Consider the following 13,898-nt stretch of genomic DNA (forward strand, 5'->3'; position numbering starts at 1 on the left):
GCTCCCAGAAAACAGTGATGCTCTGGCCCAGAGAGCACACACTAAAGGGTGCAAACACACACTTATGTATACACACAAAAAACATACATACAAATATACATACATACATACATACATACATACATGCACATGTGCAGACACAACACACACACCGTTGCTCCCCTCCTGGGATTTACCCACCATCCAAACAACTCTGACTTTCTTCCCCAACCTCACACTGTGGCTGACAGGTAGGGCTCAGTGAAGGGTTGTCATCCAGTCATCCACAATGTCCTCCCCAGGCCAGAGCTCAGGCTGAGCCAGGCCTGAAACCCCTGTGAAGCTCACAAACAAAAAACTGAACTGGGTTAACAGAGGCTGGGCTACAGCTGCTGCTTCTGCCATGGCAGCTGTGGGAACAGAGGAAGAGGAGAAGGAGGGGCCCTGCTGTCACCTTCAGTTTAGGCAATGAGAAAGGAACACACCAACCCTGCTTAGGCCCCTTCCCATACCTCATCCTAGAGCCAAGCTCCAAAGACACTGGCCCAGAGTGACTTCCCACTCCTTGGCTAATGACAGGAGGGTTGAGCCCATACCCTACAAACTAATGAGGCCTGATGGGGCTTTGGTGTGTCTGCAGATGTCACCACCTGACATGAAGGTGCTGTCAAGCACTTGCACTAGAGATGTGGGCAGTGACAGGCTTCACCCTAGGCCAAGGATGGAAGTGAGGCTGTGCTCTAAATTTGGACCAGTTATGTATGACTTGTTCATTCTCACCACATCTCTTTGAGGACAGAGAGCAGGATCTGTGAGGGTTACAGTCAAAAGAGATGTGACTGGCCCAGTTTTCCATTGGGGATGGTCCACCTGGAGGCCAATCCTCTGAATCAAATCTTCTTGGTGACCCACTGTTGTGGTTCTAAACAAGTTATTTAATCCCAGGAGTGGGATATGGGACTGCTTCAGACTGTCCACAGCAGCAAACTATTTGTCTGGTGCAGGCTGAGAGGGCTGTTTCTCAGCTGCATACAGTTTAAATCTGAGGACTCTGGAGATGGAATAAATGCCAGGGCCCAGAGAGAGAAGAGTGCTCAGAGAAAGAAGAAGGCTGGTGGTGCTCCCCCTGCTGCTCCTGGTGCTCCCCCTGCTGCTCCTGGTTGCTGTGGATGCAGTTGGATGAGATAAGTTGAAGAAATCCTGAAACAAAGATTGGAATGCCCTAAGGAACCCAATGACCCTAACTGGCAGGAAATAGCTAAAGAGAACTCCACCCCCTCTCCCCATTATTGTTCCTTCTCTTCTACCTGGTGTTGGGGTATTGGAAGAATTTGGGGTGAAGGGAGGAAGAGGCATAAGAAACCAAAATAAAATAGTATAAAAAGTAATGCTAAGACCCCACCTCTTGGATGCCAGTGAGAATCACCTCAAAGCTTCTGAGCAGCTGCTGTCCAGTTTGGGCAGAAGCTGGGATCTGTTTGCTAGACCCAAACAGCAATGACTATCTGGACACGGAGGCCTGAGCTAACTCTGCTGTTTGTGATCTGCTTCCTGTAGTCTTCGGTTACTAGTCCACTCTAACAAACAAGTACATGTAGCTGTGCAGGGCCTTTAATCCCAGCACAGGGAGGCAGGGAGATCTCTGTGAGTTCAAGGCCAGCCTGCTCTACAAAGAAAGTCCAGAGCAGCCAGGCTCTTACACAAGAGAAACCTTATCTTGAAACAAACAAAAAAAAAAAAAAAAAAAAAAAAAGGAAGGAAGGAAGGAGGGAAGGAAGGAAGGAAGGAAGGAAAACCAAGTACATGTGACCTTGAATAAAACACTCCCCAGAAGTGATGGAGGCTGAGATATAAGCCAGTACTCTACCCCAGCTATGTCCCCCAAGGACTGTTCCACATAGCGACTGTTGTAGAGAACATTTATTTGAGACACACTTATTTGATGTCAGGGGCCTCCAGGAACAGCCAGCCTGGACATCCTCTCATCTGCACTCCTGTGTAGCCATGATGTGTGTATTGTGTCTGGCAGGGTGTCCCTCCTGCTCCTACCAACTCCAATATGCAAGGAACAGAGGCCTTGAGCATCCATTATGGATCCAAGGAGTCAGCCCAAACCTAATTCAACCTAGCTAACCCATGTGTACTCTCCCCTTGCACACACTCTCCACCCCCTCCCCCGACAACCTCCAGCATTTGTTTCATCAGCCCGTCGACAACTGTCTTCTTGAGAGCTGGGATCCCAGCCCTGTGCTGGACTCAATAGGGGGTGAAGAAGAAATGACAGTCCCTTCCCACAGGGAGCTCACAGTCTAGTTGGGGACTCAAGATGCACATGAGTACACACAGCACATATACACACACATACAGAAGAGACCAGCACAGGACTAAACAGCACATAACACTCTAGGGAGACACCATGTGTCAACTTGAGTACTTCTACAAAGGAGCCTGGGCTCAGAGTCTAGCCCTGGTAATAAGGGAGGGTTGAGGGTGGAGAAGAACATTTCAGAGCAGTACAGGGAATGGCATGGTCCAGTTACAGCAGGGAAGAGACTAGCTGGGCAATTACCTGAGGGCCATGGTAAGGGCTCCTCTAAGTTAGCCAAGGAAAGGGGGAGCATGGAAGCTCCTGGAGATGGGGAGCACCTCTCCTTTCTCAGATCTCTTTGAGTACTCAGTGACCACAGAATAAGGCATAGGGGTTCAGTAAGAATCAATAACCCCAACTGCATGGGGGATAGAGACAGTAAGATCCCAGGTCAGGAATCCACAGGTTCCTACCAAGCCCTGGTAGGGAAGAGCGCTCTCTTTTCCTAACCAGTGGTTCACTCTAGGGAAGGAGGGAAACATTTGTGGGCTCCCAACTGACCTGCTCACATGTGAAGATATGAGTCCTTGATCAGCAGTGGGCCAAGACCCACACCCCTACTTGTACCCCTGCTCATTTAGGGACACACACAACTCCTCCACTGGCATCTCCCACTGCCTAGACCTATAGGCACCATGTGTTGGTCTCTGGTGCTTCTCTAGCCTCACTGTCCCAGATGACACCTGCCTGGAGCTGAACACCTGGCCAGCCAGGAGGCCTGACAGGTGCATGTGGGTAATGGAAGCAGGATTCTTTCTCCCTGGAATAGACAGAGAAAATGATTTACCATCCATTCAGCAGTCCAACCTCCCCTTGAGACTCCACAGTGAAGTAGAGCCATGACTAAGCTGAGGGCTCCATTGTAAAATGTCACAGCCTGGCAGACACAAAAAGGAAAAAAGGAACCAAGTTCAGGAGCCTTGGCAATGTCTGGGGTGGAAGCCAGGTTCCACAAGTCTGGTGTACCCTTAAGACTGTGAAGAAGGGATGGATGGACTGAAAGGGGCTCAGCCTCAGCATTCTTTATTCCCAAACAAGAGGAGACCAGGAGGAGAGAGACACACTTGTATGGAGTAAGGACAGGATGGCACATGAAATCCCAGGGCTGAGGTCTTTAGTCTGGAGTTTGGAGGCTCCTGAAACTGCTTGGCATTGTGAGAGCTACGTGGGTATGTGCGTTCTCCTAGGAGAAGGTCCATAGCCTCCATCAGGTTGTAAAAAGACACTTGCCCCTCAAGTGTTAATCTTTCTAGTTCAGCAAGTGCATGGAAGCCTTCAGGTGCTGTTCACATCTTAAGGGAAGTTTTGCCTCTCAAGCCAGGCTGCCATCAACTTGCTGCAATAGGGCAGGCCAGTCGCTTCTTGTCCCTGCCCTTCAACCAAGCGGTGGGCCAGGCTGGAAGATAAACCAGCTCTCCATACAGAGAGGTGTCAGAGACTCAGGCATCTACACACCTGTGTCGAGGTCTAGGGTCAGGAAGCCGAAAGGAGGCTTGTCCAGCTGTGACTCAAGTCAGATCTAGGGAGTTTTCCACCAAGGTGTGGAATCACTCTCTAATTCCAGGTTCTACCAAAACAGGACATCTTCAGGTTAGTCTTCTGAGGAGATATGTCCTCACGCCCAGATGCCAGATGCCAGGCCCCCATGGGACTTCATTTTAAGTCTCCATGCCCAGGTGTGCCCTGCACGTCCTGGGCCACGAGATCCTGTCCACTTGGTACCTGTTCACAGAAGCAAAGAGAGCACAGTTAGTATACTGTAGTAACCAGTCCTGCCTTCCCGCCCATCTGGACTTTGTGGACACCTTCACCTGACCCATTCTGAATCTATCTGGGACTTTAGGAGAACCCTTCTACCACCACTCCCCAACCACACACTGCCAAAATTATTAGCCTGTTTACACATGAGAAACCTTTGGTTCTCTTTGACTGACTAGCTCCTGATAGCCCAGGACCTTATGTAATATTTTCTACCACCAAATACTAGTTCACATGGCAATAACCACCGGGAATCTCACGTAGAAGGCAATGATTCCAGGGGAGCCATGTGGCATTGAGGTAAGACAGAGAGCAAAGGCAACAGACAGTCTCTAGCACCAACCACGGGCCTAGCAGGAAACAAGGGCTCAGGGAACAGTGCCCCCCTCAGAGCACCCCCAGCATCCTAACTTCATGCCCCCACAAACCTAGTGATGCCCTGCCCATAAGGGCCTATCACCTGGCCCCTGGCCACACGCTCATGTTCTCTCAGCTACATAATTCAACAATAAAGCTGAAGGGTTTTAGGGTCCAAAACAGAGCCCAGACTTGCCCACTGTAGCACTAATTGCTAGCTGTAATTAGGAACAAGTTTGGGCCAATCTTGGTTTCCTTGTTTGTCAAATGGCAGAAAAGGCCAGTGCCTCAGTGTGATAACTTGCAAACATGGGTCTTGGAACCAAGCCCTAGCTAGCATTCTTACCAGGTGACCTTGGTCACCTTCACTGAGGCCTCCATCGTCTTCCTGAATGAACTTCAAGGCTCTGTCCATCCATCTGTCCTCCCAGGGCCTCTGTCCTCATTCTACATCACAGGTCTGATGGAGCTCCCTGCACTCCTGACAATGTCTGGGGTCACTTCCCTCTGAACACAGAGTTCTCTGTGGAACAAATCCTAGTCCTTGCCATCTTGAAGTCATCTTTCTGCACCCCTGCTCTCTCTACAGCAACTGTTTGTCTCTAGGACTCAGTGCAAAGCCACCAGAGCCCCTAGGGTGAAGCTAGTCACCACCCAATCCAGAGTAGGCTTTCCTGACCGTAGCCCACATCTCTGCGCAGACGTGCGGATACACCGTCACAAGCATGAGTGTGGATTTCCAAGCGCCTGGGCTGGGTCCTTCCAAGAATGGAGCAGAGCACAACCCAGAACTACCTGGTAAAACTCTGGACAAATGGTTTCACCCTCTGATAACAGCAAAGCCTTACAACACCTCAGGGGAGAGAAAAAGTCTCTCATCCTCATGCCCAACTTACGATAAGCAAACTGAGACACGGTGTGAAATGGCTTCTCAAGGCCACCGGACAGGGGGTGCAGGAGGCTGAGGCTTTGTGGACAAAGCTTGGGTCTGGGAGCTGTGGAAAGTGGCCCTCTCCAAGTCGCTTCCAAGGCTGCCATGCTGGGAATGAAGGTTAGGTAAGCAGCAAGTCACGGAGACCAACACAGCCCCCACCGCCCACTTCTGACCTAGGTAGCCAACACTACAAACCCACTCCACTCCCACCACCCCCACACCTCAGGGGACTCTGGCCAACCCTGTAAATCTCACCTGCTCTAGGCAGCAGGAGCTGGAAGAGGCAAACCAACGCCGGTGCCCAAAGCAGATGCATGCAGCCAGCCAGGGGGGAGAAAAAGAAAGGGAGTGGCCCAAGCCCCTTTAACACCCCAATCCGGCCCTGCCCCTCCCCCAGGAGCCCATCCAGAGAGGGGACCGCAACTCAGCACCCCTGGATGTGACTCCCGGATCTCAGGCAGCTGATGGCGGCGGGTCTCCCACAGGTCATAGCACACGGCTTAAAGGGGCCGCCTGGCTCTCGGGCCCGTGGCCGTGGCTGCGCTGGTGGGTCTTGAGCGAGCCCTCACGGGCGAAGCTCTTGCCGCAGCGGGGGCAGAAGTAGGGTCGCCGCTCCCCGAAGACCCCGGGACGGCGCGGGTGCGGCGTGGGCATGCGCGCGTGGGTGCGCTGATGGTTGAGCAGGAAGCGCGGCTCCCGGAAGCAGCGGCCGCACTGCGCGCACTGGTGCGGCTTCTCGCCGCTGTGGATGCGCTGGTGCGTGAGCAGGTTCTGCTTGAGGCTGAAGCAGCGGCCGCACTCGGGGCAGGGGAAGGGCCGCTCGCCGGTGTGTGTGCGCTGGTGCACCTCCAGGTTGTGTTTGACGCTGAAGGCCTTGCCGCACTCGGGACACACGAAGGCGGCCGCGCGGCCCGCCCCGACGTGCGCCTTCTGGTGCCGCACCAGGCTGGGCTGCTGGGAGAAGGTCTGCCCGCACAGGGGGCAGCGGTGGGGCTGTTCCTCTGCCGGGTGGTGGATAACCAGGCCGTGGTCGTCCCCTAGACCCTCCTCCCCTGTAGGGGACCCTCCCCTGGAGGACACCAGCTCTGTCATGGGCACTTCCGAATGCAGTCACCAGCCCCTGGAGAAGCAGAAGCAGAGAGAGGGGTCGAGGAAGACCCCAGAGTCAGCCATTCTCCAGCCCGAGGAACCACCACGCACTACCCACAACCTCCAGTGATTCCCCATCTACAATTTTATTTTGTTTCAATAGCCTGTCGTTCTGGGCTCTTCTCAGGAGTCACCTCCTCCTGGAAGCCTTCCCTGTCCTCACCAACATCCCTTTGCAATCTGCTGCCCTGTGACTGTCATCATCACCCTGGAATAAGGTGGTCATGCTACCTCTGACTCGGCCCCAGCACCTCAAGAACAGAGAGCTACCTTCTGTTACAAGACACATCAAGCCCTGTGCGTGCAACACACAAGGCACAGGCTGAAAACTGATGGGGAATTCTCGGGAACAGCTTCTCAAGTCAGATGCCCAAAGATAGGAAGTGATCCAAAACCTGCAGGAAGGAAGGTCACCAAAGCAGGAAATAGAAATAAACCCCTGTAAACTTGCAAGTGACCTCCCCGGGTTAAACATTAAAGGTTTTCCCACTGCCTAACAGGATGAATCATAAGCTTGAAAAGTTGCGGGTCACTGAACCAAAGCAAGAACTCTGGAGGAGCCAGGCCTGGTGCAGAGACTGAGCACCGCACTCAGTGCTCAGCAAACATGCCCAGCACTGGGCTCCCTGCACACCCGTGGGAAGGTTATCTCCCCAGGCCACTGTGCACCTCTCAACCAGCTTCCCAGTACTCTCACAGCATCCTTGAATAAGGGACAGAACAGTGTTGCTGAGCCCAGGTTTGTAAATGGAACAACTGAAGCTATGTGAAGCCAAAATACTTGTGCAAGGTCACACTGCAAGGGCAAGGTGAGCCAGGACCAGGCCCCAAGTCTCCCGACTCACCGTTGAAACTGAAAACGTTCCACTGTATTAGCTGCCTATCAACTGAACACCCCTTCACACACACACACACACACGCCTACCAACACCCCAGCCACAGGAACCCACTCTCAAAGGGACACAGCTCCATAGGGCATGGTGTCTCGCTCCCACTCCCATGCCGTGTAGGGCAACTGAGACCCACTTCACTCCCTCCATCCATCAAAGAAGCTCATTCAGGTTTCCCTTCAAACCTCCCTGCAGGTCTCCACACTTCCAGCCTCAGTCAAGCTACCTGCAGAGTGGGGTCGCAGAGACAGCCTCTGTCTTCCCCTACCTCAGGCCACCAGTGGAATTGGCACGCACCCTGGAGAAAGGGACTAGGACCCATTGCCATGACTCCACCCATAATCCCTCCCCAAACAAGCTGTGCTGGCATTTGCAAAGTCAGACTGTCAAAGTCTCGTTGGCCAATCTGAGCCTGGTCCTGTCGCTGAGCAAACTCCCCACTTTGCCTACTAGACCTCTGGCCAGGGCCCAGAGGGTCGAAAGCCAAGATTTTCCATCCCTCCCCCAAGTTCCTCCATCAGGTGCCCCACTCACAGCCCAACCTGCTCCCCTTCTGCAGTCTGCAGCAGCTTTTTCCTCAGGAGTCTGAGCGGCCCAAGGAACATACAGTTAAGTCTCCTGCAGCGCTGTGCCCCTCCTTCCCCACCCCCACCCATAGAGCCGAAAAGCCTCCTGCAGCATTGGTCTGGTCAAACCCCTGCATTAATCGCAAGAGCTCACCCCACCCCGCGCGACTCTCACAGCCTTGCCAGTTCCAGGGTTCCCAGAGCCCCTGGAGAAATGTGATAAGCTGTGCGTATCCCCACCCCTGGGAAACATACATAGGCCGCCACTCAGCTGCTGCAGCCCACCCTGCTGGGCTCCCAGCCCCAGCTCCTGTTGGAATGCATGCAATCCACCCACCCTCGTGCCCGCAGCGTCCCTCGCGAGATCGCGTGAGACCGAGTAAACAAGTAATTAAGTCGCGGCATCGCCACTCCCAGAAAGGGCTGCAGGGCTCCGGGCAAATACGGTAGCTCGCCCGCAGTGACCTGGCCCCTAGGGTCCCCGCACTGGCCTCGATAAATACGGTAACCTCCCTCCTGGTCAAGGGCCCTAGCCGGGGACTCACGTGGCGCCGCCTCTGGAGCCCTTGCCTCTGCTGCAGCGCCGCAGTCGCCAGCGTCTCCGCAGCCGCACAGCAGCCCCGTGAGGCTGGGAGGTCTAACTTGCCGACGACCTGGCTGCTGGGGAAAGGGGAGACGGCGAGCGCCGCCCCTGCCCGGGAAAGAAAAGGGTCCAGGTTCTGGGAGCAGCATTGCCTTGCAGGAGGGGTCACCGTGCTCCGACACCCACATCCCCAGCCAGCTCCCTTTCCGGAGGAGGGCAGTCTTCATCTCCCTCATCCCTAGGCAGAAAAGCAGCCTGACTAGGCTCTGTACCTGTCTCTGCTCCTGGGAAGCGGTCTGGGACTCTGGGAGCATCGTGCAATTCCGGAGGAGCAAGAAAGGAGAAAAGCAGGATGCCTAGTGCTGGAGAGGCTCAGAGCCAAAGCCCTACGAAGTGCTCAGTCTATTGTGATCAAAGCTGTCCACTAAAAGCACTGTTTGTAACCCCCAGGGAGGCCAGCATGGTGACATGCCTTTAATCCTAGCACTTGAGGCACAGGCAAATCTCTTGAGTGCGAAGCCAGCTTTGTCTACAAACTGAATTCCATGCAGGCCAGTGCTATTAGTGAAGCTATGAATGAATGAGTGAATGAATGAGTGAGTGAATGAGTGAGTGAATGAATCCAGAGAAGCAGCAGGTTCGAGAGGTAGCATTAAATTTCAGTTTCCCACTGCCCTCCAACAATACCCCTTGCCTGCCCATACCCTTGTTTTTTACACAACCCCTTCCCATGTATTATCTCATGGGAACTTCCAATTATCTGCTTGCATCTATAGACGGCAAAGTATTTTTTAAAAACGAAACACAAGGGTAGCTTCCTCCAACACTCACAACTTTAAAAGTGGCAAAGGTCACACAAGAAAGGGCCTTAGAGTTCACAGTACACTGATAAGGAAACAGACCTGAGCCGAGAGAGAAGCATCTGACAGACTTTCTCTGTGGCCCCTCAGCGGCGGCCAGACAGAGAAAGCAGACTTCCCGGGACCGGCAGAGATTTTTCCAGAAGGTGCTGGGCATGGCTTGGTAGGTAGGAAAGCTGTTTGTGATGGGACTTTGGGATACTCGGATACTATAAGGGTCCTCTTCAAGGGCCAAGTGTGCTTGCAGAACTCTTCCAGAGGGCCATGAGACAGTAAAAGCATCCCCTTGCTTGGGACACTAGAACTGGATGCCATGCCCACCATTCACCGTACTTAGGGCCAGTGTCTCAGCAGGCCCAGCTTGACTTGTTCTAGAGGAGCCAGCTCACCAAGAGCAGCTCACCCCACCACCACCACACACATCCCTGAACAGTTTCAAAAGGTCCATAGACCTCTGAGTTAAACATCCCCGGGACACTGGCATTTTACTTAGACTCAGGCAAAAGCGAGGGACAAGAGAGCCAACTGATCGAATCTACCAGGATGTTTAACCATACCAGGGCCCGGTTATGAGTTCCTGTGGCTTAGACAACAGGACCTCCTGATCTCTGACAGGCACACTTCCTCCATGTCCAGCTCCTACTGCAGGAGCTGTCAACTGCTGTCAACTGGGTTTCATCTCTTCAGCAGGCCACAGGAGAAACAGGGACATTTAGGGAAGACCAGGGTTTTCAAAAGCAAATATAGGAATATGTGGCAGGACAGCACCACACTCTTCAATGCATTTTCCAGGTAAGCGGTGCCAGTACAGGAAAAGAAATCAGAACCGTGGGCAGGGATGGGATACAGGAGATGCCCTCTAAAACCCCACGTCTCTGAGGGGAGTGACAGGGATGAAGGCTGAATTTCGGCTGAGTCATTTCTGTCCTCCTATTCCACGTGTGAGCACCTGTCCCCAGCCCAAGCCTAACTTCACGTGCTGTGACAAACGTCACAGGACAGTTTGACAACAGTCTGCATACACAGGCATGCTTCTTTATCCAGGCAGGACAGTGGCCCGCATGTGGCCATGACCATCATGTAAGGGGCGGGCAGCAGCTGGACTGGAGAGCCTAACAAAGGCTTGGGGAGCCTTTCTGTGCGGGTGAAAGAGCTAACTCAGCAAGCCCTGCTCAAGGCCCTGTGCTGCATTCCCCCTGGGGCACACCAGGCAAACAGGTGACTCTGGAACTGCCCTGATACTCCTACAGATAAGTGCCGTCATTGAGAGCCTCCTGCACAGGAGTAAATCTTCAGGGCATCTACCTCTCACTTCCTTCCAAGAGCTCTTTCTATCCCCAAGCAACTGGCCATGGCCCGCACTACAGCCCATCCAGATGCCTGGTGCCGATTTCAATTTGGGAGTTAGCGCACTTGCATTGGCCCCATGGAGTTGTGAATTTCCAAGAGTGGGGACTGTGTTTTGGGCATCCCTGTAACCCCAGAGTCCATCATGTAATGAGTCCTTTTCAACGTCCATTCAGTGAATAATGTGTGTCTACATGGTACATTTGCTATCTCCACAGGGAAAAGACAGAGGAGCTGCAAGCTAAATCACAGAGGGGTGTCAGGGGCTGCAGAGACCTGAGTATAGATGTAGGGCTCAGGTTGTGAGGCATCCTCTGTTGTTCCCAAGTTCTTTCCTCATAAAATCCAAGACGGCACCTAGAACATCAGTTCAGCCAGACTTTTAAACAGGGCGTACTGAACATGGGGAACTGGTTCATTCCAGCTACCATTTCGATGCAATGTGGCCCTCCCTCCAGCAGTGGCTCCCAGCCTTCCTAAGGCTGAGACCCCTTAATACAGTTCCTCCTTTGTGGGGACCCCCAACCATAAAATTGTTTCTTGCTAATTCACAACTGTGGTTTTGCTATTATAAAATCATCATATAAGTATGACAGGGAGGATCTCTGATTGGCAGGATATCTGACAGGCAACCTCAAAGGGGTCATGACCCACAGGGGGAGAACAGCTGCCTGAGGAGCGTAAAGATTGATCCACTGATGGATGCAGCAGCAGTGGTAGCCGTATTGGGAGGTAGAGGAGTGCTGGAGACCGGGCCCGGTTGGAGGAAGTAGACCCTTGGGTGTGGGGGAGGGGGTGCCCATGAATGATAAACCTTGTCCCTGACCTGTTGTGGACATTTTGGTTTGTGGCAGGGAAACATGTTTTTGTTAAAATTTCAAGTTGGAGGTTTTAGTTTGTCCACACCTGTTGTCTCCTGCGGAGCGTGGTCTTTGCCAGGTGGAATTAGTTGAAGTCTGAGGACTTTGAGGGGTATAAAAGCTTTTTTCCCCAGAGGGAAAAAAGCATGCTAGCATGGAGAAGGCAGAGGAGGACTGTTTGCTGGTTTGCTGGGTACCTGGACTTCCTGAAGACAGATATTGGCACCCCCCCCCAAAGAATCCTGTGACTCTACCCAGGAGGAAGCAATAAAGAGAGCTACGTCCTCTTTCCCTTATAACCTTTTTCCCCTACCTGGGGTTGGGGGGCTGGAAGGGAGGTATAAGCTTTAAGGGACCCCCAAATGAAGTAGTGTCTGAAAAACTAGTGCCTACCCTGGCCCCTTCCTGTCTTCCTGCTTCCTTTCTGCTTCCTGGCTGCCTTAAGATGAGCAGCCTCCTTTGCCAGACACTCCCACCATGATATTGTCTCATCTCGGGCTCAAAGAACTGGAGCCAGCTAAGCATGGACTGAACCCAGCCATGTATGCCCTTAGGCTAGGATTGCCTTCCTTGTTCTCAGGTTTTTTTTCACAACACAGCAACAGAAAAACCGAGTGATGCAATTCTTTTTAGAGACTGAGCTCAACAGGAAAACCCCTCTCTTCCCTTGCCTTTTTCCATAGTGCACATGCTCTTCAAGTAGCTACACATGGAGCTTATTAGAATCATAACGGCAACCTCCTAGGGAGTGTTTGCTGTGTGCTTCACTGCCGAGGTCCCCAAGCTTCAACCCCCCATTAACAAGAAAACCCACCTTTTTCTAGACTTGGGCTGTGGGTAAAGAGGAGGGGAGAAAGGGGGAGGGGAAGGCAAGGCGTCCAGGTTTTTGCCAACAGAAGCAGCATTAGTACTAGGGGTGCATCCTGCCCCATGTAGCTGTCATATAAAACTCCAGTTGAAATTCAGAAACCAGTTGTATGTGTGTGAGTGTGTGTGAGAGAGCGAGCTTTGTTGCTTTTTTTATTTTTGAGAAGGGTCTCATTGTAGCCCAAGCTAGCCTCAAACTTGCTATGTAGACAAAGGATAACCTTGAGGTTCCGATCCCCCTACCTCCACCTCCCAAGGGCAGACAAACAGATGTGCACCGTGATGGCTAACTCTATGGGGTTCTGGGGCCAGTCCGAAGGGCTTCGTGCATGCTCGGCAAGCACTCTATCAGCTGAGCGCCATCCCCAGCCTCCAGTTCTGTTTAGTAGGCGCATGTGCCCGTGACTGCCATAGTGGATAACATTATCGTATGTTTCATCATTGCAGAAGGTGCTGTAAAGCAGAGGTGGCCTAGGACACTCCCCCAGCCTGGAAACCCAGGAGACTCCATCCTTCTTCCCCAAAAGGACGGCCTAAGACATTCCTCATTTCCTTCTCTTCACTGCCTGCCTCATCCAGGAAGGACAATGGCAACATACTATTTTTGGCTCCAATACTCCACCTATGAAAAAGTCAAAGAAACTCATGAAACTCGGACCATGTTGAAATGTCAGTTTCCACCAAGCCCCCTGAGAAGGATCTGCTGGCTCTCCAGGCTAGTGTACCTACTGGATCCTCGGGCCTCTGTATCCCACCTGTCACCTCCCGTCATCAGCTCCCCATGGCAGACTGACCCATGAGCCTGGGCAGTGCACACCAAACCCTTCAAGGAGCCTGACTCCTTTGCTTTTGAACTTGATGCTTTTGTTGCTCACCAAAGGCCAGCTACTCGTCATGTGCCTTAGGTTGCCTGACTTCAGCCTGCTTCTCTCAGAAGACAATGGTTCCAGGTTCCAGCCCCAACTAGCTCATGTGACCTTTAGCAAGCGTGGCCACAGCACCACTGCAGGCTGGCATTCACTTACCTGGCAGAGCACAGAATAGAAACCTGTGGAGTCTTGTTTCCTTTCTTGTGGACTGGCTCCCATGAGCTCCCTTGATCTCTGCGATGCTGCACAGCGACCCACATCATAAGCCACTAGGACAGGTACAACCTTGTCTTTGATTTTATGCCACCTCTTTGATATTCACTGACCCACTTTACAAAGAAAGGGAACCAGAACCGAAGTTGACAACTCTGTGCTTTCCTTGGAGGAGTGAAGAGTTGTGACAACTGACCTTAGGCTGAGAAGAGGCCTGGGCCTGCCATCCAGGAGAACATACATCACTGGTGGATGAGTTGAACCACCAACCCCACTTCCTTCATGTCAAACGACAATG

General features: G+C 52.6%; 1 protein-coding gene across 6 annotated transcripts; it reads right to left on the reverse strand.

Moving 5' to 3' along the window:
- Positions 1–3,354: 3,354 nt before the first annotated feature.
- LOC129675533 (zinc finger and SCAN domain-containing protein 2) lies at positions 3,355–9,125 on the reverse strand. Of its 6 annotated transcripts, XM_055605510.1 has the most exons (5): positions 8,857–9,125; positions 8,547–8,692; positions 5,652–6,516; positions 5,359–5,501; positions 3,355–4,069 (listed from the first exon to the last, which is right to left on the reverse strand). In XM_055605510.1, the coding sequence occupies exon 3, from the start codon at positions 6,486–6,488 to the stop codon at positions 5,883–5,885; it is 606 nt and encodes a 201-aa protein (XP_055461485.1). In that variant the 5' UTR covers positions 6,489–6,516; positions 8,547–8,692; positions 8,857–9,125; the 3' UTR covers positions 3,355–4,069; positions 5,359–5,501; positions 5,652–5,882. The 6 variants fall into 6 exon arrangements, with proteins under 6 accessions (XP_055461485.1, XP_055461487.1, XP_055461489.1 ...); XM_055605512.1 differs by lacking the exons at positions 8,547–8,692; positions 8,857–9,125 and adding an exon at positions 8,339–8,536; XM_055605514.1 differs by lacking the exons at positions 8,547–8,692; positions 8,857–9,125 and adding an exon at positions 8,257–8,308.
- Between the last annotated feature and the right edge of the window lie 4,773 nt (positions 9,126–13,898).

The sequence above is a fragment of the Psammomys obesus genome, unplaced genomic scaffold (genome assembly GCF_907164565.1).
Source record: "Psammomys obesus unplaced genomic scaffold, mPsaObe1.curated_primary_1811, whole genome shotgun sequence".
Lineage (NCBI taxonomy): Eukaryota > Metazoa > Chordata > Mammalia > Rodentia > Muridae > Psammomys > Psammomys obesus.

What these genes read in the sequence shown, in the direction of transcription:
- LOC129675533 (XM_055605510.1), bottom strand. Translation starts at nt 6,488, where the DNA reads ATGACAGAGCTGGTGTCCTCCAGGGGAGGGTCCCCTACAGGGGAGGAG.